Source organism: Anthonomus grandis, chromosome 1, assembly GCF_022605725.1.
Source record: "Anthonomus grandis grandis chromosome 1, icAntGran1.3, whole genome shotgun sequence".
Taxonomy (NCBI): Eukaryota; Metazoa; Arthropoda; class Insecta; order Coleoptera; family Curculionidae; genus Anthonomus; species Anthonomus grandis.
This window is the reverse complement of record NC_065546.1, coordinates 41,318,292-41,345,615: the sequence shown is the minus strand read 5'-3', so window position 1 is coordinate 41,345,615 and position 27,324 is coordinate 41,318,292. Positions and strand designations below refer to the sequence as shown.

Genomic DNA, 27,324 nt, shown 5'->3' with positions numbered 1-27,324 from the left:
ATAATAATCTATGATACTACTGATATAAGAAAAGGTATTATCCATATCGTTTAGAAAGTGAGGCATCGAGGAGTTTGGTGGTCTATAATACGTGGCAATATAATAAGCTTTGTTACATAATTTAAACTTAAAAACTAAGTATTCTTCGCTTTCATTGATTGAAAATAGAAATTTATCTCTGATATCGTAAGTTACTTCTTACGTACGCTAGCAGACCACACTCTGTGTGTCACCACTTCCGTGCAGACGATCCCTACGAATGATACTTAAAGCAGGTATATCACAAATATCCGACGGGACCTCTGAATGTAACCAAGTTTCTGTTACCACAACTACATCAAAATTATGTTGTAAGTTTTGTGTTGTAAGCGTGCTGCCCAATCATTTGAAAGAAATTTACTGAAATCCATGGCTTTTAATTTACCAAAAAAAAAATCGATGATCAACCTGATGTTCATTCTTCAAGGCACTCATAAACCACCAGATTCGTAGACGTAGACCTATAAGTTGTAACAATAACTAATGCATCCAACAATTTTGGTATATCGGCCTGTTTTGAAACCTTCCTGTAATTGGCAATGTCTTCTCCACCTCCCGCCTTAAAAATTACACTTCGTGATACATAATGTCAAAGAAGAGCAACGACGCCTCTTCAAGGGTTAAGTGAGTGAACATCTCTTGCTAATCAAAGCCTCCCAGAAAATTGTTGAAATTATACTTTAATTCACACTAATATGCCAAATGATGCTGACCTAGTGGAAACAATAAATCAGCTGCAAGAACAACACATATATTATATCCCTATAATGGTTAAAAATTAAGTCTAAAAATACATTCCGAGCATCAGGAATAGAAGTTAATTGCTACAAATCTAAAAACATCAAACTGAAAGAATTTCAGCATTATTTCCTGGGAAATCTACACGCAAACCATAATCCTTGTTTTTCTATCTGGAAAGAAGATATATTATAACCTGCAAAGTGTACTATTTTAGACGAGGCATAATTATTACTAATGGACCTGTATAGTATTACAATGTGAGTGATCAATCAAACCATTTGAATATGGAGGAATATAAACTCCATCAATCCCAAGATAGGAAAAACCATACCCCACAAAATTAAATTCTGCCTTGATGCCTTAACACATTTGTTGGAAATTCCAATTTCAACTTGCATAAAAAGTTGCTGAAAACTGTATAAATGTTGGTGGAGCATTTTGAAATTATACTTTAACAAATTTTGTATCCGTATTATTTATTTTATTTGTAAGACTTGAATACTAATTACTTGATTGAATTAATTAAATATTTAGGTGTTTAGTTTAGGTGACAGTTATTATAAATTTAAATAATAAAAAAAAATTATTACATGACACTAAATTTATATTTTTTGTTTACAAACTTCCGCGGGCGTGCTTTTTATTTATGCAAAAAATAACAAAACTATCCTGTATGTGCGCAATAAATTTATATTGATCAATTTAAGCGCTCAATTATTGAACACCTAGGTGTCCCCTATTATCACTTTAAATAGCTGAAATTATCCTTTGGGTCGTGGAACACCCCGGATAATTTCAGGTTTTCTAGATGTTTTTGCATTCTTCAAGACTAATTTTTAAGCCGTAAAACTTTTATTTCCGAACTACTATTTTTATATTGAAGGATGTGATCTCCATATCAAAAAAAAAATTAATAAAAAACTAAAAAAAAACTTGGCAGCGGTGGGATTCGAACCCACGCCTCCGAAGAGACTGGTGCCTTAAACCAGCGCCTTAGACCGCTCGGCCACGCTACCGATGAGAACTCAGCTCACTGCACTTACGTTACGTACGTTACGTACTTATTGAGATTTAACTAATTTATATATTACTTTTTTATCCTTCGGAAATATTTCTCATTAGAGCTGATTGTTATCCACTTTATTTAAAATTATATGAATTCTAGGAATGTAAGAATTCATTTTAACAAGATTTTTGTTTGTGAACTCGGATTGGTTACAAAAACCTTGTATATTTTCCTTAGGTTTGATAATATTTTTAGCGCTTTTTCTCTGATAGGTAATACAAAAGGATTCTAACGTGATGTGCGTTGCTGTGGCAGGTAGATGTGTAGCAGGTTTAGCCAACGGACTGAAAAAGAGATTCCAAGTATACTCAGGTGCTTTGATTCAAACTATCCTGGAGAAATTTAAAGAAAAAAAACAGAATGTTGTTACGGCAATGAGGGAAGCTATAGACGCCGTATATCTTTCTGTAAGGCATTTTGTAATTCGGCTAATAATGTCCGACTGATTGTTAAAATATCATAATTTTTTTAGACCAACCTGGAAGCAATTTTGGAAGATGTACAAGAAGCCATGAATAACAAAAATCCATCAGTAAAATCGGAAGTATCACTTTTTCTGGCTAGAGCTTTTACAAAAACTCAACCTGTCTCAGTCAATAAAAAACTCTTGAAAAACCTTACGGGACTCTTAATTAAAAATATGAACGAGTCAGGTAAAAAACGAATATTCTGTACGGTAAAACATATTTATTAATTTATGTTATTTAGATCCTGGTGTAAGAGAATCCTCAGCGGAAGCCTTAGGAACTCTAATGAAACTAGTTGGGCAAAACGCTATCGGTCAATTTTTAGTTGAATTAGAAAAGGATAAATTAAAAATGGATAAAATTAAGGAATTTCATGACAAGGCCACCATAGAGGTTAAAGTGGTCGGACCTAAGAAAACGAGACCGCAAACGGCACCTGCCAAGACTTCTGCGGCTTTAAAAGAAAATGCGCCACCTAAAGCCGTTATTAAGAAACCAGGAGGTAAAAACCATTTTTGATCATTATCAGTTCATTGTGTTGTTATTCATGTTTTTTTTCTAATATTTTTTACTAAAAGGTATTAACGGATATTGCTCCATATCTTTATTATAAAGTAGTGCTTTATTCTAAGATATTTAATGATCTCTCATTTAAGAATTCTTCCAAGTTGTTAGAAGATTTTTATATTTTAATAGTTAGCTCGCCATACCCACGGTTTTAAATACCTCATACCATTTTGTATCACTCGACATTCCCCTAATTCGGCAGAAGTGCTCGTGATTTATGGCTTCGTACCCGGAAAGCGCTGAAAAATACGCGCCGTCAAAGGATCGGTTCCCGCGATAAGTTCGAGCCGCCTGTAATAAAAAAGAAGTAGGGCATGCAAAAAATAATAGTTGTAACGAGTCTGAATTTCGGTTTTCGCCTTTAAAACAGTCGTTGGAGAGTAGTCTTTGCGATATGTTAGACCAGGTGGTTGCATATTAGACATGTACCGGGCTCCGCGCTCTTTTATAAAAATCCATAAAATATAAATAGTTGTATATAAAGTAAAGTGTAAAATCAGAGATTGCCGCGATTAACCAGTTAAAGCTTAGGAGAATAAATTAATTTCTCGTAACCAATTACACGACTTTCTTTTTCTGTCTACAAGTCGAACACCCGACGTAATCCCTAATCAAATAGGGTGGAACCTAACATAAAATTTTGATCCTTCGTGCCTGATGTGGAAAATATGGTAGTGCGACCCATATTTTAGTGTATTTTCGTCGATGTTCCAGCAACCAGTGTTCCTAGTAGCAGGAAAACAAGTCAATAATTAAAGGTTAGTCAATTATAACCCAAGTAATTAAAGCCAGCAGTAAACCTAGAGTCATCCTGACTTCCAAAACGTTACCTTAACGTTTTTGATGAGCTGTTTTGTTCAAATTAAGCTAAGATTTGTGCAAGTTGGTTTTAATTACACCTATATAGTTTGGTTTTTATTTTCTATTTACATTTTAACCTTCGTAACCTACAGTAATTAAGCTGTTTTGTGGATTTTTACTTGAAACCTATATTTATATTTTAACCTAGTTCAATAAATGCAACCATAATTTAATGTAGAGTTTATATAACCCTTAATAAACTAAATCTTTCAACCCTAAAAACCTATCTGACATATTATAAACTACATTTTTAGCTCTAAACCTTATTTTTTTTTTATTTAAACTTATATGTTTTTAATGTTTTTAAGATTAAAATTCTCATATTCACCCTTTTAAGAATTGAGTTATGCATTTTAAATAGATTTTTGCATATATAGCCTTAAAAACAAAATATTTGTATCCAGCCTACTAAACTATTGATGATAAAATTTAATAATTTAATTTAAATTTTATTTGGTGTGTTTTTTAATCTCTTTCAGGTTTTGTAAAATTTGGTTTAGCCTTGGTTGTTTAACCCATTAATTTTTATATTGCTGTTTTAAGATTTGTAACCTTTAATTTTTCCTTTTTGGCATAAGTAAATAAGTGCAAAACTTTTTATTGTTTTCTCAGTTACCATCAAAATGACGGAAAATCTTAGTGCAGAACAAATTTTAGATAAAGCTAAGGCAGAAATAAGATTCCTCATTAACAAAAGAGGTCACATGAAAGCCTCTCTAACTCGTTTCCAAACATTTTTAAATGCCTTACCCCAACTCGAGCTTTTAACTCCTTCAGACCTCGTCCAAATTGAGACCAGGTTTAAAGCTGCTGATTCCCTTTTGCAGGAATTTGAACAAATTCAATTGGGTATCGAAGACATTTGTTTAGTGCACAAACTGCCTGATGCTCAAGATCAGACTGAGGTCAGATCAGACTTCGAGGAAAAATACTTCTCAATAATTTCCAAGGCAAAACTTATATTACAAGCCACCAACCTCAAAAATGCTAGCAACAATCCTGGTTTAACCGTTGAGACTCACCCTGAGCTCAGCAACAACCCTATAAATAATATGGCTAGTATTTTATCCACTAAATTACCTCCATTATCCATACCAGAGTTTTCTGGTTCTTACGAATCATGGACCCAGTTTCATGAAACCTTCGAGGCTCTTATTGATAAAAATCCCTCATTACCCAAGGTGCAAAAATTTTACTATCTCCAGTCTGCCCTTAAAGGAGATGCTGCCCAGATAATAAGCTCCCTTACAGCTACCGATGGCAACTATGCTGTTGCATGGAATTTACTCAAAGAGCGCTATGAGAATAAAAGGGCCATAATTCATGCTCATATGAAAGCAATTTTCAGCTTGCCATCCCTCAAAGAAGATAACCATATCCAGTTACGCAAATTCTTAGATAACTTTCAAAAACATTATCGATGTTTAAAAAATCTAGGTGAAAATGTGGATAACTGGGACACACCCTTAATATATCTACTTACCTCAAAATTTGGCCAACTTACACGTAGGGAATGGGAAATCTATTCCAAGAATTTTGATAGCCCTTCAATCCTTAACCTCACTACATTCCTCACAGAGCGTTGCCACCTCTTAGAGTCAATTGATTTTAAAGTGCAAAATAAACATGATCCAAATCCTCAAAAGAGTTATCGTACACCTAAGACATTCACCAATGCCGTTTTTGAAAATAAATGTCCTGTTTGTAAAGATAGCCATTTTGTCTATGCATGTGAGAAATTCCTCAAACTTCCTGTGAGCGAAAAGTACAGTGAGGCGAAACGTCTAAAATTATGTACAAATTGCCTACGTCCAGGTCATTTTGCATCTGTTTGCACATCCAAACATTCTTGTAGAGCTTGCCAGCGAAGGCATCATTCATTGCTACATTACCCCACAAATAACTTTGAGAAAGATTCCAGGCACATAACCTCAAATGTAAATCCAAGTATTATTAAGCAACCTCCTCAAAATACGCTTTCCGCCCAAATAAGGGCAACCTCAAGCAATAACCATGATGGTATTAACCCAACACAGTTGCCCAATCCTCAAAGAGGTAATATAAATCCTCATCTTTGTGAAACCCCGAGTTTCTTGCCATCGAATCAATTACCCCACGCTACTTCACACCAAGTGGTAGTAGATCAAAAGGTTTGTAATCCTCAACAAGAGAATAATCTTCAGCCTGATTTGCCTATTGATTACAGTTTTGCTTGTGCTAATTCTGTACCAAATACTTTTGTGCTCCTATCTACTGCTTTAGTTTATGTTTATGACAGCTGTTCAAGACCCATACCCTGTAGAGCCTTACTTGATAGCGGGTCACAGTCTAATCTTATATCAAAGACCTTGTTTGATATCCTAAACCTCAAGTGTGAGAAAGTGCACATCCCTGTTTGTGGTATAAATCAGGGAACAACCTATATTAATAAGAAAACCTCATTAACGATTAAGGACTTAAGTAAGAGTCATCATTTTAATTTGACTGCCTTAGTAATCGATAAAATTACCGATAAATGTCCTCAGCAGACGCTAAATGTATCTAATTTCATTATTCCCAAAGAAATTACTCTGGCAGACCCCACTTTCTTTGAATCCTCTGAAATTGATCTCCTTATAGGAGCTAGTCTATTTTATGACCTGCTTATTTCAGGTCAAATGAAACTTGGAACAAGGAATCCTATCTTGCAGAACACCAAACTTGGTTGGGTAATTTCTGGACCTATGCATGTTTCCAAGGGTTTTACACCCCTGAAATCCATATCGGCTTTTTCCTTGAATAATGAGTTTGAGCTAAAACAATCACTTGAGAAGTTTTGGCACATTGAAGAACCCTTCCATGAACCCTGTAAGTTTACCCCAGAGGAAATGGAGTGTGAATCCCATTTTAAGAGTACCTTTACTCGAACTTCTTCGGGTAGATTTGAAGTTAGTTTGCCCTTAAAGGGCACTGTATCCAAACTAGGTGATTCCCAAGAAATTTCCATGAAAAGATTTTTGGCTATTGAAAGAAAACTTACAAGGAACCCTGAACTTAAATTCTCTTACACGCAATTTATTCAGGAATATGAAAAATTAGGACATATGTCAAAAATTAATTCCCAAGAAAAAACGTCAGACCCCATCTATTACTTGCCCCACCATGCCATTGAGAAATTGGACAGCACTACTACCAAGTTAAGGGTTGTGTTCGACGCCTCATCTAAAACAACAACTGGCATTTCTCTAAACGATATTCTAATGGTTGACCATTGGTATCACGTGATTTCGTCACAAAATCCTGCAGATATCATCTCTAGAGGTATGAGCCCAGTTGATTTGGAGAGTAATAATCTTTGGTGGCACGGACCCTCCTTTTTATTGAAACATAAAGGTTTTTGGCCTGCAAATAATCATGTGTCGAATTACGCTCGACAAAATACCGAGAAATCTAAAATAATCGACATTAATCCTAAATCCTTAATATTCTTCGCAAAGGAGAGCAATGATTTTGTTATGAGCCTATGCTCGAAATATTCCTCTTATTCAAGGCTCATTAATGTAGTCGCTTATTGTTTGCGATTTCATTTTAACTTAAAATATAAAGACAAAAGAATTACTGGCGCCTTATCCCAAACTGAGGTAATACAAAGTGTCAATTGCCTTGTAAGGTTAATTCAAAGTTCCGCGTTTCCTGAAGACCTATTCAGCCTAAAAAATAATAAGACGATAAGGCCTAGTAGTAAGCTTAGTACTCTCAACCCTTTTCTTGACAGTGATCTCCTCCTACGAGTAGGTGGTCGATTAAACCATTCTAAGCTAACGTTTAACCAAAAACATCCTATACTGATACCTTATAATCATCCCTTTTCTAAGCTTGTTGTCACCCATGAGCATATCCGCAATCTACATCCAGGAACGCAAGCTACGCTGTCATTTGTGAGGCAGCAATTTTGGCCAATAAATGGCAAACAATTGGTTAAATCAGTGATTCGGAAGTGCATAATTTGTTTCAAGTCCAATCCTCGATCATTAAAGGCCCAAATGGCAGCTCTACCCAGTGTCCGGGTTACTCCCTCCTATGCTTTTTACAATACCGGTGTAGATTATGCCGGACCTTTTGTTCTAAAGGACTCCAAATTTAAAAATAGAAGGCTTCTTAAGTGCTATATTTGTTTGTTCGTGTGTTTGACAACCAAGGCAATACACCTTGAACTAGCTACAAAGCTTACCACTCAATCTTTTATTTCTGCCTTTTTGCGCTTTGTATCTAGAAGAGGTCTATGCAAAAATCTACATTCTGATAACGGTTCTAATTTTGTTGGGGCTAAGAATGAGTTTGACAAAATTAATACTATTTTAAGGGATGAAAGGTTTCAAAATGCGCTAAGGGATAATAAAATTCAATGGAGTTTTATTCCTTCTCACTCGCCACACTTTGGTGGTCTTTGGGAAGCTTCGGTAAAGTCCACCAAACAGCATCTTAAGCGTGTTTTAAATAATACTCCTCTACACTATGAGGAATTCTATACCCTGCTTGTACAAATCGAGGCCATACTGAACTCCCGACCGCTCACTCCTCTCAGTGATGACCCGAATGACCTCGAGGCGCTGACACCAGGGCATTTTCTTATTGGTCGCCCTCTTAATAAATATCCAGAGCTGGATTTATTGGACGTTCCTGATGGTCGCCTCTCCAGGTATCAGCACCTGCAAAAGATGTCTCAGCACTTTTGGCAGAGATGGTCTGATGAATTTCTGCATACCCTGCACCAAAGGTTCAAGTGGAAGTCCAAGGTCAAGCCATCGGAGCTATTAGGTTCTCTGGTCCTATTAAAGGAGGACAACCTGCCTTCCTTGCAATGGAGAACAGGACGTGTTGTCGACTTACATTCTGGAAGTGATGGAACAGTTCGTGTAGTGAGTGTGCGAGCTTCTAGTGGTGTTGTGAAGCGCTCTATAACAAAGATTTGTCCCTTGCCCATCGAATCCCCCCGTGACATTCGCGAAAGTGAATAAAAAGGGGCTATCCCCTTGTTGACGCTGTAAAATGTGTTTATTTTGCTTAATTTAGTATTATATGAAATCTATATTTTAAGCTAGCTTTTAGTTATGCTTTGTTCTTCCAGTGGAATAATCATTTGTATTTATTTTACGAAATGTTCATGCTAATTTTTAATAATACAGTCCACTTCTCATCCTATTTGTACTAGGAATATAATCCTTTTAGTTTAAGATTACCTATTTGTTTTTTGAAAAGGCAATGATGCGTCTATTTTTAAGCGTGATTTGGTAATGTAATTTAAAGTACAAATGTTTTTGCTGGTGTATATATGTTAATTTAAGTACCTAACTGCTTATGTAAATCTTAGTCTTAATTTTGCAGTCTCTGATTTAGGTAAGCATCTCATCTCCATTTTCTGATTATTTTGAAAGATATCTCCTGGATACTTTCAAGGGCGGCGGTATGTTAGAAGATTTTTATATTTTAATAGTTAGCTCGCCATACCCACGGTTTTAAATACCTCATACCATTTTGTATCACTCGACATTCCCCTAATTCGGCAGAAGTGCTCGTGATTTATGGCTTCGTACCCGGAAAGCGCTGAAAAATACGCGCCGTCAAAGGATCGGTTCCCGCGATAAGTTCGAGCCGCCTGTAATAAAAAAGAAGTAGGGCATGCAAAAAATAATAGTTGTAACCAGTCTGAATTTCGGTTTTCGCCTTTAAAACAGTCGTTGGAGAGTAGTCTTTGCGATATGTTAGACCAGGTGGTTGCATATTAGACATGTACCGGGCTCCGCGCTCTTTTATAAAAATCCATAAAATATAAATAGTTGTATTAAGTAAAGTGTAAAATCAGAGATTGCCGCGATTAACCAGTTAAAGTTTAGGAGAATAAATTAATTTCTCGTAACCAATTACACGACTTTCTTTTTCTGTCTACAAGTCGAACACCCGACGTAATCCCTAATCAAATAGGGTGGAACCTAACACAAGTTTACCAAGTTTTTTTTCTTTAAATAATACTGTTTCCAAAAATAGAAAGTATCTAGAGCAAGAAATGGTTATATAGCATCGGTATATGTGGCTATGCCGGGTGACACAGGAAAAAGGGGACTTTTAATAATTATTTTACTATTTACGATAAACAAAAGAAATTTGGCATATCAATGGAATTATTAAAAGAGCATCTTTTGACATATTCATTTGTTTTTCATCCAGTATCCTTTCTTCCAGTTTAACCGTAAGTGACACCAACTTTCTTATTTTAAATGGCACACTTGGTATGTTATTACGTATTTCGAAAATATGAAACGGCACACGAACTGGATGGTCCAATATCTGTGGAGGAAATTCGATCAGCTATCAAAAAATTTTAAAATAATAAAGCTGCGGGGCCCGACGGCTTACCAGCTGAGATCTACAAGGCGGCCGGTGACGATATTATTGTACCGTTGAAATCTATCTTAGACAAAATCTGGCTCAGCGAAAAAACCCCGCAAGACTTTAAAAACGCCAATATCATAAACATTTACAAGAATAAAGGCTCCGCGTATGACTGTAACATCTATCGCGGCATTTCACTACTGTCGATAGCGGGAAAGATTCTATCAAAGATCTTAGCGGATAGACTACAACCTGTAGTGGAAAAACTTATTCCAGAAACCCAGAGCGGCTTTCGGCCAAACAGAGGAACCAACGATCTGATCTTTGCACTTCGCCAACTTCAAGAAAAGGCGAGAGAACATCAGACTCAATTACATGTCGCATTCATAGATCTGGCGAAGGCCTTTGATTCGGTTAACAGAAAGGTCCTCTGGTGCATTTTAAAACGTTTCGGAATCCCAAATAAATTCGTCTCAGTGGTCGAAAATTTCCATACAAGTAATCAAGCACAAGTGCTAGTAAACGGTGAGCTTTCTGAACCGTTCTCCACTGAGACGGGAGTTAGGCAGGGCTGCGTCCTGGCTCCTATTTTGTTCAATGTTTTCCTTGCGGCGCTATCGATCATTGTTGACAGAAATCTAACTGCTAGAGGGATTGGAATCAGATATAGATATGATGGAGGGCTTTTTAATTTAAAACGTCTTAGAGCTAGAACAAGAGTGCGTTTTATCACGGATCTTCAATATGCGGATGACTGTGCGCTGATTGCGTACACAGCAGAAACTCTTCAGGAAATTCTTGCTTCTTATGCCTGGGCATACCAAGCCTTAGGTGTAAACTAAACACGTCAAAAACCAAGCTTCTTATAACTCCTGAATCAGATAATCCTGAGCTCATACAGGTCAATGGCGAGACTTTGGAGCAAGTTGAACGCTTTAACTACCTAGGTAGCGTATTTAGTACAAAACTAAACATAGACGACGAAATAGCAAACAGAATTCGCTCTGCATCAAAAGCGTATTGTTACGAGTGTTATTACTCCTATTATTACGAGTCTTAAGGATCGAGTGTTTTACAATCATAATCTGAGTCTTGAAAACGAAAACGGCAGTATATAGAGCAATAATTGTACCAACGCTATTATATGGCTGCGAATCATGGATCCCATACAGACGACATATAAAGGCTCTTGAACAATTTCAGCAACGGCAACTGCAACAAATGATGAGATTCAGATGGTTTCATAAAGTTTCTAATAATGAGGTTCTGCAAAGATCAAACTGTATAAATATTGACACTATGGTATGAAGGGCAAGAATGAGATGGCTGGGTTATGTATACAGAATGGACGAACGGCGCTTACCAAAATCTCTTTTGTATGGAGAACTAACAGAAGGTGCAAGGAGGCCGGGAGGCCAATACAAACGCTATAAAGATGTCGTCCACGATGATTTAAAGCTATTGGGAATTGAAAACAATGGAGAAGAGCGACGTCCGTTGCTCCTCAACCGACTAGAAGAACCCAAAGACCGGCTCTGCAGGAATTTCCGTGTGATGTTTGTGGCCGAATTTGCAAATCTCGCATAGGATTGGTTAGGCATAGTAAAACTCACCAAAGACTGTAGCTTTATCTTTAGTTTAGATTTATCTTTTATAATGTAAATATTTTTTTTATTTTTTACTCGGTAATCGAGCTCGGCAATATATATATATATATATATATATATATATATATATATATATATATATATATTATATATATATATATATATTACGTATTTCGATAGAAAATGATATTCTAAAAATAATGATACTCTATTTCCTACTTTTTGTTTTATGCTCATAGAAAAAATCATTTTTTTAATTTTAAAATAGGTATGCGTGAACGCGTTGAAAGTTTTAATTTTTAATCAAGCAATCACGGAAGAATAGTTTTCATTGCAATTTATGACTTAAATCTTTTACACGCTCATTTAAAATGTCCAAACCATGCCAACAATTTTGGCATTTACTTTATTTTTTTAAATAGCACATTATTAGGAACAATCACTTTTGAAATGCGGTGTTAAATAGTTTGATGTGATTATTTTTGAAATCGGTTGATAAAATAATAACCCTATAAGCAGAAAAAAACGAATTCACAAAAATGAACGAAAAGGAAGCATTGTAATGGCACGCCTGCCTATTTTTTCAACCATCCTATTTGTCTATTTTATCATCTTTCCTATTTTGTCAAACGTCATATTAGTATTTGAGAATAAAAGAACAAATTTTTCAATGCAATATGGGTCAATTGTTTAATTAAGCAAGCACACAATTTATTGTATGAGTGGACTGTATTTATTTTAGTAAAGTAATATTTCAACACAAATTCAGAACCGTTTAAAATTACTAGTAGGCCGCTGTTGGGCCAAAAAATAGTGGAGAATGCGAACCTTGTGCTCTCTCTGACTCATCATCGATCAATATCTACTCAAATTAAATATCGCGTTATTTTCTCCCGCTTTGTCACCGAACTAGCCAATCACAACGTCCGAATGCTTACTTTCGCTGCATTTGGTGCCGGGGCCAAATTCTCTGAACTGAAGAAAAATACTTCTATTCTCAGTAAAGTGTTTGATGACTTCCGCCTGCCTAAAAATAATCTTTTAAATTAAAAATTAAATTCTTTGTTGTGGAATTTTCCACAACACAATATTTTTTCAATATGTTAATACTACATATTTTATTTAACATTTACCTAACATGACGTAGGTACACACAAACGGTAAACAAACAGAAAAAATATGAGTTTTATAAATTATTTTAATATAAAACTTTTTACATTTATTGTTCGAAACGACCACCTTCTTGTCTATTGAAGTACCTATGCGTGGGAATATAGCGTACGGCATATCAACTTTTTCTTCATTGGTAATTATTTTAAATATTAGCAAATTTATTTAAATAACAAATAATATTTGCGCTTAAGAAAATGTCATGTATTATGCCGATTGAAAAATAATTGAAGAATGTGTCAAAACGCAGCCTATTCAAGAAATCAAAGCCTTTTATGCTATTTTTATTAATTAAATGCGTTTATTTATGTGACTTTCGAGTTTTTTTCTTCTTATAGGCTTATTTATGAACCGATTTAAAAAATAATCATCAAATTATTGGGAAAAAGAAAATATGTTTTTTTTTAAATAGCTAATTGTAGCAGCATCTTGTAAAATTATTAGCGTAAATAAAATTATAAAATTTAATAAAAATAATAAATATTAATTATGTATAATATCTACACATTTATAAAAAATTACAAAAAAAAACATTTTCAAAAAGAAATAATTCAGCTGATCGGTACTTGTTGCAACAAGATCATAATACAGGTATGTGGTGTTCGCCCGCGGCCGCCGTCGTTGAGCGGTTGAGCGCCTCTAGTTCCCCTTCCTCGTTGTTTCAATAGACTATTTTGACGTCATGTCGCGAGAGAGATAGCGATCTATGCGGGCCTGTGTTTTAGCTCGGCCTTGCCTAAACCCTATAGAGAATTTATGGCATTATATTGACACCAAAATCAGGCACCTAACATGCTCTAATACAAATATTCTCTTTGAAATAGTGGAAAAGGCTTGGAAAGAAGTGAACAATGACTATATTATGAAATTAATTGAGTTCATGCCAAGACGATGTGCAGATGTTATAAAGGAGAAGGGGTACTACACGAAATATTGAATTGATTTTAATTTAGTTGGGTTATATTTTTTTAGAATCAAAACTATTTTTTGTTGCTATATTTTTGAATAATACATTTGCATAAAACAATTTGGTGTTTTATTTATTATGATACAAAAAATATGATAATATGAAAATATAAACAGGCTCTAACTATTCTTGTAAATAATATATAAACCTTACTTATAAAATAGATACTAAAAGATATATAACAGGAAAGTTCAATGTTGCTATCTTTTTGCACAATACTGTAAGTATAAAATAAAAAGTGGCAAATGGAGTATCTTTATTTTCAGAATATTATTTTCTATCGAAATACGTAATAATATATCAAGTGTCCCATTTAAAATAAGAAAGTTAGAGTCACTTCCTGTTAAACCGGAAGTGATGAAAAACAATAGAATATGTCAACAGATGCTCTTATAATTATTCTATCGATATACCAAATTTTATTTATTTATCTTGAAAAGTAAAAAAGTTATTAAGTGTTCCCTTTTTTCTGTGTCACCCGGTATAATAATATTTTTTGTTATATAGCCCTGAGGATGGCCTAAACAACTAAAAATAGGTGGAAACATCGGTTAAAGAATAATTTTTGCTTTCAAATTCACTTCTTTATTTCGGGAATTTTTTTCATTGACTATGTTTAAAAAATTACATTAAGGTCAATATTAAATTTTATAATGGAATACTTAATTAATTGAGTTTTTTTTAATAAATTAACTTACTGAGTAAACGTTTTTTTTCTTTTAATTTTTCTCTCCCATTTTATTTTTTTTCTCACTTTTTTGTTATTTCATCTTTCATAAGCTGCCCAACCGGCCGCCGCAAAAAAGAAACCGTCAGCCAGCAATGTTTCTTCAGGTTCGGCCACTGTAGTGAGATCAAAGGGCAAGGCCTCTGCTAAAGCCGCCCCAAAAATTGAAAAAGAATTGGAAGATGGAGAAGTGGAAGCCATTATTGAGGATCTGTTTCCCGGTAACACTGTGACGGAGCTCTCGAATACTGTGTGGAAAACTAGGTAAATTATTTACATAGTTTAGCAAATTGAGTGAGTTTTTTATCCTTTAATTAATTATAAAATTTATATATATCTAGATTTGCCGCGGCAGAAGAAATAATGTCCAAGTTAACAACCATGGATGGAAAATCAATACCTTGTCAAGCCGTCGTTAAGACTCTTATGAAAAAACCCGGTCTAAAAGATACAAATTTCCAAGTTTTAAAAGTAAAACTAGAAATTGTAAAGGTAAGACATATAACGTGATATTTAAATTCGTATGTGAATTTTAATGACTGTTAATAATGAACCAATTTATTAATATTATTTTAGTATTTGGCCCAAACTGGTGTATTTTCAATAACCACAGTCGATTGTTGCATAAAAGACATATCAGAAAAGATGGGGGACGTTAAGAATGGTACCACAGTAGCCGAAACTTTGACGGCCATGGCGGAAGCGACTAGTTTGGGCCACGTTTCTGCTGCAGTGCTGGACACTGCTTTTAATCAAAAGAGCCCCAAAGTACAACAAGACTCGTTACTTTGGTTGAGTGGAGCTTTGAAAGAATTTGGCATCGCGTAAGTATTGATTCAAATTTATTTCGAAGTTACACCATTTATTTAGGATAATACATGTTAAACTATTTAATTATAGTCTTAGTTTTGCAAGCAAATGTCACGGAATTTACCAGATTTCTGCATTGTCCATTGGTATACTAAAATGATGAAATATATGATTAACATTATTTTTAATTAAACATTAACTTAAACATTATTTAAAATCGACTTAGGGCCATTTCAAATAATGTTTTAATAATAAACTGGCCAGCAGAATTAACGCATTATTACATTATTTCGAATTATTTTTGGAAATTTCCAAAAAATGGAAATATTTATTTTTCGTTTAACCCTTTGGGACCCAATTTTATTTTTAATGATTTTAAGGATATTTTTGCGAGTTATGGTATTTTAAGAGATCATTTGACAATATATACTAGTTAAAATAAAAAAATATATACAGGGAGAGCAAAAAATTGTGGGACAAATATATCCCAGCGGGATTTTTAGGTGAGTTATAAATATCCCTAGGGGCCAAAAAAACACATTTTCGTATTTCAAAATTTTTATTTTTTTTATTCACAAAAAGACAACCCGCAAAGGTAAGTATTTTAGGACGAATGATAAAGCGCAAAGCAATGCTTGCACAACCCTACATCGCACATTGCACAAATAGTAGTGGTTGGTTCTACGTTCTTTTTTCTGAAGAGCGCAACGAGCACATCTTCGCCGTTTCGATGTTTCTATTGGAATGTGATCACCCATATTTTTCATTACCTTTGATCTCTTTGATGGCCTTCCACAAATGTTTCTTCGAAGTTTGACTGAAGTTTGCTGTTGTCCTTCTTCGATTAGATCCTCTGATAAGGTAAACAAAAATTCCAGTAAGGGTATCTTTTTGGGTACGACGTAAGTCATTATACAGGGTTACTGGTAATTCAATACATTCCTTTGGAGATGTGATAGGGGAGGGGGTAAGAAGTAAATTGAACGCTAATATGTATTATGCAAAAGTTGATAGTTTTCGACATATTTAATTTTTTCTGTTTTTCTTCAAAATGTAGACCTTAGTGGTTTAAAAGGCAGTTTCCAGAAAATCCGCTGTATATTTTTTTAACTTTTTAGGCAAAATACATGCTCAACACAATAGTGTTACGTTTGTAATGGCAAAAGTCCCGCAAATAGTTGTAACCATAGGTAAATTCTCGATGCAAAGTGTAATTTTTTTTTCTTAAATAAAATACTACACTTTCTAGTGGATATTTTTGCCAAGTGGTATTTACTTCTATGGTATTTAAGTACTATAGCAACAATTTGTTTTTTTAATTTTATTGTTAAAAATTTGATGTGTAGATAGTCTGACAGCAATAATTGTTGTGGAAAGTAGTTAAATTACGAGTTTCGAGTTTATTTTTCTCGTGTTTTCAAAGAAGGTATTCTATTGGTTTCTGCGCTATGGCCACGTTTACTAACACTGCAGATATTATGTTTGTTTATGGGTTTTGCAATGGTAATACCGCGGAGTCTCGCCGAGAATACCAACGTCGCTTTCCGAACCGCCGCATTCCAAATGTCCGTGTTTTCGCTTCGACCTACCGAGCTATCGCTGAAACTGGATCCGTAAAACCAAGAAGAGGTGACGCTGGCGCTCCTTGCGTATATCGAGCAGAAGATGAGGAGGAAATATTAAGACATTTTGAAGACGATCCAACCACATCCACTAATGCCGTCGCGCAGCAAACAGGATCATCGCAATGGAAAGTTTGGTCCACGATTCGGCAAATGGGAAGCCATCCTTACCATTATACGCCTGTCCAAGGATTGGAAGAAGGGGACCCGATAAGAAGGGTAGCATTCTGCAGATTTATTATAAATTCTGATGCAGACAATAGAACTTTTTTAACCGACATTTTGTGGACGGACGAGTCAAAGTTTAGTCATGAGGGCATTACAAATTTTCATAACCTTCATTTTTGGGCCGAAGAAAATCCCCGTTTAACAAGAGAAACCAGTTTTCAAAGAAAGTTTTCTGTAAATGTGTGGATGGGACTTATTGGCCGGGATGTAATGGGACCACATTTTTTCCCAGACCATTTAAACGGGGATATTTATGAAAATTTTTTACGACATGACCTACAAGATCTTTTTGACGATATTCCTCTCGCCGTTAGAGGACGAATGATATTTCAACATGACGGCTGTCCAGCTCATTTTCGGCGGTCAGTTCGGCAGTTCCTGGATGAACGTTTCCCGAATCGTTGGATTGGTAGGTCAGGTCCAATAGCTTGGCCAACACGAAGCCCTGACTTAACCCCGCTTGATTATAGCATATGGGGTCAAATGAAAGCACTGGTTTATGCAACCCCAATAATTACCCGGGAAGATCTTATCTAAAGAATAACCAACGCTGCCCAGCAGATCAGGAATACCATAACAACTAGAACAACAAAGACTGAAATGAGAAGGCGCTGCCGAGCCTGTATTCGCAATAGAGGCTCTCATTTTGAACAAGATTTGTGAAGGTAAATACTGATAAATGCGTTACTTTACAATTTATAATAAAAATACAAAACCATGTCACCTAACTTTTAAGCATTTGTATCCTGTGAGCTAGCTTAGGTAATAAGGAAGTTTTAAGGAAATTTTGAAGAATGTAGCATAATTTTTTTTCAAAAAATATCCACTAGAAAGTGTAGTATTTTATTTAAGAAAAAAAAAATTTTTCATCGAGAATTTACCTGTGGTTACAACTGTTTGCGGGACTTTTGCCATTACAAACGTAACACTATTGTGTTGAGCATGTATTTTGCCTAAAAAGTTAAAAAAATATACAGCGGATTTTCTGGAAACTGCCTTTTAAACCACTAAGGTCTACATTTTGAAGAAAAACAGAAAAAATTAAATATGTCGAAAACTATCAACTTTTGCATAATACATATTAGGGTTCAATTTACTTCTTACCCCCTCCCCTATCACATCTCCAAAGGAATGTATCGAATTACCAGTAACCCTGTATATTACCCAGCTGTTAATAACAGCAATCATCAAAAGTCGATAAAATACTTTTTTCCACCATTTCCATGATTTTCTGCCAAAGTCATACACATCACTCATCTGATCAGCCAGATCCACACCACCCGTGATTTCATTGTAGTATGCAGTAGCAGTGGGACATGGTACGTCAACTCTCTGCCCAGTCTTGTCTTTTCTCTTCACACAGGTCATATCAGAGGTATGGCAGTTACTCAAAAGAATAACCTGCTTTGTATCTTGTCATTTGATCGCAATAGAGTTTGTTTGATTTGATAAAAACTCGCATTCACCCCTAGACATTTTTCGTTTTTCGAAGAATTTTTTTGGCATGTCTTTTCTTGTAATAATGGCTGTTCCCACAGCTTGGTATTGGAGGGAATCCATCAAACGGACTAGTAAAAAATCGATCAAAGGCCAGAACTACGTTTAGATTTTGTATACTTTCACATAATTTTTTTACAACAGTTTCGCCCAAAGTTCCGCTCTTTTCAACGTCGTCCTTGCCGCAATATACATTTGCATCGTATGTATATCCTGTTTTGGCATCACATCTAGACCATAATTTTATGCCCCTTTTCACAGGTTTTTGTGGCATATATTGTTTCAGTGAAGATCTTCCTTTGAAGCCCACCATGCTCTCGTCAATACTTTGACTTGTACTGTCGGATCGATATTTCTGAAATGTATATTTGAAGCAAGATAGAAGCTCTTGTACATAGTAAATCTTACTGGCCCCTTCTGGCTTGTTTCCCAAAGATGGATGCGATGACCAGTAATGGCGAAGTTTTGGCACCTTATTGAAATACATAACGAATGTGCAGCCAATAGTAATCATAATGTCCCCTGCATCAGTGAAAGTCGCCTGCTTTTTTTTATTTTATTTGTAAATTTTGATTCGCTGGTTTGTAGACTCAGCAATAAAAGTAAATAAACTTCGAGGACAAATTTTAGTGAATATGTCCAGCGGGGAGGCATTTGCGGCAATTGAAGGATGTATGATACGAGGGTCAAGTAAAAAGTAAGGTTCCCACATTTTTTTCAGGTGTAAGACATTTTTTATTGAAATTGCGAATTACACTATCTGAAAGCTTGGTCTCTTAGCTACTTTTCTACATAGTCGCCAAATTTTTCTACACATTTTTGCTGTCGAGAAATCCACTTTTGAAAACCTGCCTCTAAAACCTCCGCCGCCAACCCGTTGAGGTACGTGGTGACTGCATTCTGGACCTCTTCGTCCGTAGCGAAGCGTTGTCCACCCAGGTGTTGCTTCAATTTCGGGAACAAGTGGAAATCGCTCGGTGCAAGATCAGGGCTATAGGCAGCTTGCTCCACGATTTCCCAGCCAAATTGTTCGATTAAGGCTTTGGTGTTGCGAGAGACGTGTGGGCGCGCATTGTCGTGATGGAGCCTAACGCCCTTCGTGAGTCTTCCTCTCCGGCGATTTTGGATGGCTCTTCTGAGTTTCTTTAGTGTCTTGTAGTATTTTGCCGAATTTATGGTGGTCCCAGTAGGCATGAAATCCACGAGAAGGACGCCTTTACGGTCCCAAAAAACCGTAGCCATCACTTTTCCTGCGGAGAGCGTCTGCTTGAATTTCTTCGGTCTGGCGAATCGGAATGGCGCCATTGTTTGGACTGTTGTTTGGTTTCCGGCGTGACGTAATGGCACCACGTTTCATCTCCCGTTACAATAGAGTCCAAAAATTCTTCGGTATTCTCGGCACATTGCTGAAGAAACTCCCGAGCACACTTGACGCGGTTCTCTTTGTGGGTTTCTGAGAGCATATGCGGTACCCACCGCGCACACACCTTGCGATAACCGAGTTTTTCAGTCAAAATGTTGTCGATTGTTTTCTCTGAAACCTCAGGCACTTTTTCAGCCAGTTCCCGAAGCGTTGCTCGCCGATCCTCCTGGAGAAGACGCTCGATTTTTGCCACGACCTCGTCGGACACCGATGGCCTTCCACTTCTTGGCTCGTCGTGAATGTCTGTTCGTCCTCCGGAAAACTCCCTGCACCATTTACGGACGTGTTGCACACTGATGCAAGCCTCCCCATAAATTTCTGTTAACTGCCGATGAATTTCAACAGGCGGTAACTTCTTGGCGTTGAGAAAACGGATCACTGCTCGGATCTCGCACCTGGCGGTGACGGCGATTGCGGGCTCCATCTCGAACGGCTGTCAGGCCGGCACTGAGCGTCGTAGCGACTTCCCCGGCCGCTAGGAATGAACAGGGGGAACAGACGCACACGGCGGTGTTGCCGGATTTCGCCTAGCAACACGCGCGGCGGAGCTACAGCGTTGGGAACCTTACTTTTTACTTGCCCCTCGTACATTGACTTTTATTTGGAATGCTAAGTCTTGGGACATAGGTATTTGTAGGTAATTGACCAAATTATATTACCAGTGTCAAAATGAAGTTTTCAAATGAAGAACGGCTAGATTTATTGCTTTGTTATGCAAGAGCATTTTGCAATGCAAATGATGCACTTCAAATGTACAGGGTGGTGCGATTTCAACTGTTTTATTTGACTATATTTAAATACCTTTCCTGAACGTCGTCAATCAGATCAAAGAATATTTCCAGTGTTAAAATTAAATCTTGTGAAGCACGGAAGCTTTAAAAAGCCAAGGCCCAAAACTTATGCTGTTGATGTTGAAGCTGAAATTCAGGAACTTAATATAATAGGTGAGGTTTTAGATCATCCTAACTAGTCTCATCGAGCAGTAGCAGAGGAAATAGGTGTTGAGAAAACCAGAGTTTTAAAAACGCTTAAAAAGCACAAATTTAAACCCTACAGGGTTAGAAAAGTTCATCACCTTCAGGATGGCGCCTTTCAAAGAAGAATTGCATTTTGTGAGTAGAGCGAGAACAAACTTGGCTCTACCCTGGGCGGCTATCGCGTCGTCGTTGCGCTTATCAGTCGGGTTAAAGTTCGGTTGCAATTCCTCGCATACCTATGTAGGTGTTAGCCGATCATGTTTACAATTTATTTCAACCTTTGATACAAAGACGAATACAGTAATAAAATAAAAATGGTTTTCACTGTTGATCAAAAGATTAACATCATTAAATGGTATTGTCATGCGGATAATGCAGAAGAAGTTGTCCGCCGTTTTATATTTGCATATCCTGATCAGCAAGTCCCTACTGCTAAAACAATTTATAATATCTGGCATAAGTTTGAGCAGTCGGGATGTGTAAATCGGTGTGCAAAATGTTCTAGTGGCGATCAGGAGGAACCTCGCCGAACACCTGACGCTAGGATTGAAAAGGAGGTCAAGGTGTGTGCTTTTGTGGAAGTAAGTGAACCTTGTTCTAGCTCCCAAATTTCTGAAGAACTTGATAATCCAAGTCGTACAGTGCGTGATATTTAGAAAAGAAATAAGTACAAAGCCTATAAAATTAAAAACACTCAAGAAATTTTTCCAGAAGATCAAATAAAACGCTTGGAGTTTTGTGAAACCTTAAGAGAAAAAATTGATCAAAATGACGACTTCACGAGTAATATTTTATTTACAGACGAGTCATCTTTTTCTCTTCTAGGTCGATATAATTCTTCAGTCGCGATTGGTCTCGGGAAAATCTACATTTGAGTGTACCATTACGAACTCAATATCCGCAAAAGGTAAATGTTTGGGCTGGTATTTTAGCACATTGTAGGGCCTTTTTTTATTGATGGTACCTTAAACTCTGAGAGATATTTACTTTTATTGCAACAAAATATTATACTCGCTGTACGAAACTTGGATGTTAATTTTGAGGAAATTTGGTTTCAACAAGACGGATGTCCCGCTCACAACGCTAGACAAGTGCAGGACTATTTAACAAAAACACTTTTCCCGAATGGCTTATTTCCACAAGAGGTACCATACCATGGCCTCCGCGATCTCCAGATCTGACGCCTGGCGACTACTTCTTATGGGGCTATTTGACGGAAATTCTTTACTAACACCGATATGAAAGAGCCGTTAATTTGGACGAATTGCGACTTAGAATTATTAATATTTCTAGGTCGATTACACCTGACATGTTAGCCAATGTACGTAGAGAATTTTACGACAGGTTGGGTTACTGTGAAGCCCAACAAGGAGGTGTATTTGAACACCTTCTTAAATAATCCATTTAATTAGAATTATTATTTTGTTTAAGAGTTATTTTTCATTTTATTTTAGAATATTGTATTTAGTTTTCACCAAAGGTTTTTAAGATTTGAGCATATTAAGGTTGTTTTTTTGACTTGCGATTATGAGCACGTTAAAAAACAACATACATTTTTATCTTTCGTGTGCGCGTAAAATTCCAATACTTTATTCGAGGCTAACGTACCCATCTCCAAGCGCTTGCTAAACATTACTGCGAGCAAGCCGAAATTAAATTCACATTGCGAGCGGTACGGAGAATCGGCGTCGCTATCGGTGGGAGGTTACCGATGCAGTCGTTCTCTGTCTACTCTCTATCTATTAGGTCTAATACATTAAAACTCAATCCGTAAGATTCAACTCGCCAAACGTGTATATATCGTTTAGATTAAAATAACTTTTTCTAAAATTTTCCATTCTGATAAAAAAAATAACGTTAATATTCCTTGTTGTAGAGGTCTAAACGTAAAGGGCTTAATTGAATCGTGCAAAAACGGTTTGTCGTCAACCAATCCCGGTGTTAGACAAGCCACCATTTCCATGCTCGGCACTTTATATCTATATGTAGGCGCATCGCTTCACGTCTTTTTCGAAAACGAAAAAGCCGCTTTGAGGGATCAGATTAGCGCGGAATTTGACAAATATGAAGGAGAAGTGGCTCCAGCTCCTACAAGAGGTAACGTCCTGTAACTTTACGGGTACTTTTTTATTTAAAATAATGTTTTTAGGTGTTGTGACCAAATCGGCAAGCTCAAACAGTTTGGACGCAGTTGAAGATGATTTTCAGGAACAACCAGAAACTGTTAACGTGCAGGATTTGTTGCCAAGGGTCGATGTCAGCAGTCAAATAACCGAGTCTCTGCTTAACGAACTAGGAGACAAAAATTGGAAGGTATTTGTTTTATTTTTTTTTTTTTGTTAAAGTATGAATAGTTTTTTTTTTTGTTTTTAGGAAAGAATAGAAGCTTTAAACAAAATTAGCACAATATTACAGGAGGCCAAGTTTATTAAGTCTAATATAGGTGACTTACCACAGCCTTTAGCCGTACGCCTTACCGATAGTAATGTGAAAATCGCTCAAACGGCTTTGAATATTTGTAAATGCATTACTAAAGCAATGGGACCTTCTTCTAAGCAGTATATTAGGACTTGGTTTCCCGGTTTTGTTCAAAGTAAGTCAACCTTATATTATTTGAGTATTTTCTCAAGTTTAACAAATGAATTACTTATTAGAGTTATACCTTACGTTGCCATATTATTTAATCCATGCTCAAAAATGAAGTTTTCCTGACTAATGACAGCTTTAACGCGATAAGGCATATTGCATATATATCAAAAACTCCCAGACATTCTCCACAGGGTTTATATCGGGCGAATTTTCTGGCCAGTCGAGATTTTCTACTTTTTTTTAGATAAAATTTTAATTCTTTGTGCACGAGGGCATGGAGCGCCATCTTGCATAAAAATTGATTCTTCTCGTTTTTTAAACCGTTTTTCCACTTGAGAACTTAAGGACACCTGGTTTTTTAAAACTGATTACTGATCATTCCATAACTGAAGGAGGATGTTTAATTATGGGCACAATGTAGTCTGTCTTATATTTTGATTTTGACGTTTATCGTATGAACTGCGATTTATCGACTAATGCTTGGAAGATGGATTCATCTGTGAAATGTCAGAATTTAGACTGAGCAATATTTACAGTACAAGGACAAAATCAGTCGTGAAATTCTTGCATTTTTGTGCCCATTGGTATCGTTTTGATATTATAGCAACTCTGCTGGTCAGTGTTGGGAAATACAGTGATTTTTCGGTAATCGGTGAAACATCGAGAAAGATTTCTAAATGACAGTGATTTTAAATAGTGACTTGAATCACCGCAATGACCAAGTATCAATAGAAAACACAAAATCAAAATATAAGGTTACTGGCCACGAAGACAAATAACTTTAGTAAGAAAATTAATAATATCATGCTCAGATCAAGAGTCTTGAACTATCAAATTTAAATTTGGCAATTATTAAGGCACTCCTCATATCGTGCAGGTATTAGTGCTTCTGTTGGGAAATTCATATGAAAGATTTAGTGCGTGAATAAATTCTCTAAATCTCGTATCCTCTAAAATTCTGAAAATCTGATAAAAATAATAATATCATATCATATTTTCATCGTTCATCCAATGCTGTTGTCGACGCTAATTCGTCGATTGCAATATTGGCTTCGATCACCGATCACCGTCTTTGAAAGAAATAAATCAGAAGTAGCGACAGTGGTTTTCCGTTACCGGTGAAATATCGCGGTTATCGATATATTGTCCCAACACTAGTGCTGGTCTTCCTCCAGAAAGACCATTTTCTGCTAATCTCTGCGAAATTGCTGGCTTCAAAAACTTTTTGTACGAAAAATTTTATTGGCTTTTTTCGATTCTTAAGGCAAATATTGCGGATTTTTTTCTCGTTCACTTCGCGGTCAGTTTTCTCTGTCATGATACTCTGACGACGGCACGCACCTTTGCGTTTTCCTCTCAAATCTTGTGAGGAAAACGAATTACGAACGAACAAATTTGTGCTATTCGGTATTGTGACATCTTGTGTATTCCAGCAAGTCAGAAATTCAAGCAACTGTTGGCGACAAATCAGGTACTATACCCATTCTAAAATTGTTTTTCTCACCTGATATTGGAATTGAAAATAGCTAAACCTGTTCAAACACACAAAATTGTTGAATAGCACTGCAAACTGAAATGATTACCAACATTATGAGTCTTGCCAAAACAATAAAAAGTGCCCGCGATATTTAAACACTTAAGTTCTAGTAACATATCAAAATATTTGCGATCACCTGGCGGCACTTTTGAGGCATGAAAGAAATAAAATTATCAATTATATCTTGATCAATATTTTTCCATATATTTTTAATTTCTTCAAAAATGTACTCCTTGTTTTTATAGGTTTTACTTCTAAGTTGCCTATCCACAATTTCCCATAGGTTTTCGATCGGGTTAAGATCGGGCGATTGGGCTGGCCATTTAAGAATGGCTATTTTATTTTCATTAAACCATTCTTTTATACATTTTGCTGTATGTTTTGGATCATTGTCGTGTTGGAAAACAAAACGTAGTGGCATATTCCATTCCGCATAAGGTAGCATGACATTTTCAAGGATATATTTATACTTAAACCTATCCATAATGCCCTCAATTTCGTAAATTGGTCCCATTTCATAGCCAGAGAAACAACCCCACACTAACAGGTTGCCACCTCCATGTTTTACAGTACCTTGGACATACTTTGGGTCAAGTCTTTTACCTGCAATACGACGAATATATTGAACACCATCACTTTTATACAAATTAAACTTTGACTCATCACTAAAAAGTACTTTTTTCATTGCTCTGGTGTCCAGTGAGCATGTTGTTCTGCAAACAGAAGACGTGCTTTAATATTCTTCTTACTAAGAAGTGGTTTTTTGGCAGGTTTGCATGCTTTTAAGCCTGCTTCAACTAGTCTGCGCTGTATCGTTCGAGAGGAAACATTAGAGCCCCCAGCTTCAGCCAGAATTTGCTTTGCTGACAGAAAAGGATTTGCCTGGGAGATCCTTTTAATTTTTCTATCCAGTTTCTTTGAAGTTTTTCTCGGTCTTACCCGTCTGTTTTCGGTTAACTACTTTTCCTCTAATTCGATAGTTCTGAATGGTCCTCGACACAATAGATTTTGAAACCCTTAGTTCTTGTTTTATTACGTATTGTGGTGTTAATTCTTTCTTTAAGATCAATAGAAAAACTTTTACCACGAGGCATTTTTAAACAAAATATATATTTGATACCGACCAAAACCGATGTTTATCTACTAATGGTATAAACAATATCGATCAAGTCGCTTTATTTTTGTCCATGAAAAAATGCATAAAAACATACAACAATTTACTAATCTCTTGCTATTCATCACAAGAGGCAAAGAATGTTTAAATACGATTAACAAAGGTATGTACTGATACTACAAAATTGTTCCTAATTATACGAGGTACAGTCACAAAGTTTTTTAGGAATATTATAGCGTCGCTTAATTTTTGTCCGATACTGTATATTAATGAGCAAATATTGTATGATTCACAACTCATCAAATTTTATCTTATCATATCAATCATTATTTCGACCTGCCCAGCGCTTCCTGTGCTTGGTTAATCAGTGGTGTTTGTCACTGAAAAAAAGCTGATAACTTAAGTCTGATACTACTTGATTTTAGGAGGGCATTCGATACCATAAACTATAATACATTTCTTAAGTGTACACTTCTTTTTCTTTAGATAATTGTAAACCAGAACATTGGGAAATCTACCATACTTTAACAATTTTCCAGTAATCATAATTTAAACCTAAATCCTTGAAAATTCCGTATACATTTTTTGTACCCCAACAATCAGAATGAGAGAATTAGACACTTATTTGTTCCACTAATAGACATCACATCCTTGATCGCAATTTCAGATTTAAAAAATGTGGGTCTGCTTTTTGATGATTCGCTTTCAAACTTTAACAATTCAAACACATTCATAATGAATTAAACATTTCTTATATGATATTAAAAAAAACTCCAAAATAAGATATTAATTATGTTACTAATTAAATTTATCCCAATTTGACTACGGTAATGTGGTTTGTCTTGGACAGCGCAATTAGCACACCAAATACAAAAAATACATAACAGATTCCATTTAGAGAACACATTACTTCCCATTTAAATAATAACAATATCTTTAGTATGAC

The 27,324-nt window shown here is 35.9% G+C and overlaps 1 protein-coding gene and 1 non-coding gene across 3 annotated transcripts in view; one reads left to right on the top strand and one right to left on the bottom strand.

Moving 5' to 3' along the window:
• The window catches only part of LOC126733996 (protein mini spindles), a 65,142-nt gene that overhangs the window by 15,565 nt on the left and 22,253 nt on the right, over positions 1-27,324 (top strand). For both annotated transcript variants that reach the window (XM_050437506.1, XM_050437513.1), the window contains exons 6-14: positions 2,059-2,253; positions 2,319-2,499; positions 2,555-2,815; positions 14,635-14,845; positions 14,923-15,073; positions 15,158-15,405; positions 23,015-23,235; positions 23,288-23,451; positions 23,512-23,731. In XM_050437506.1, the coding sequence (XP_050293463.1) occupies positions 2,059-2,253; positions 2,319-2,499; positions 2,555-2,815; positions 14,635-14,845; positions 14,923-15,073; positions 15,158-15,405; positions 23,015-23,235; positions 23,288-23,451; positions 23,512-23,731 (1,852 nt within the window). The remainder of the gene's footprint in view (positions 1-2,058; positions 2,254-2,318; positions 2,500-2,554; positions 2,816-14,634; positions 14,846-14,922; positions 15,074-15,157; positions 15,406-23,014; positions 23,236-23,287; positions 23,452-23,511; positions 23,732-27,324) is intronic.
• Trnal-aag (transfer RNA leucine (anticodon AAG)) lies at positions 1,715-1,796 on the bottom strand. Its single transcript has one exon. It is a non-coding gene; the product is annotated as a tRNA-Leu (tRNA).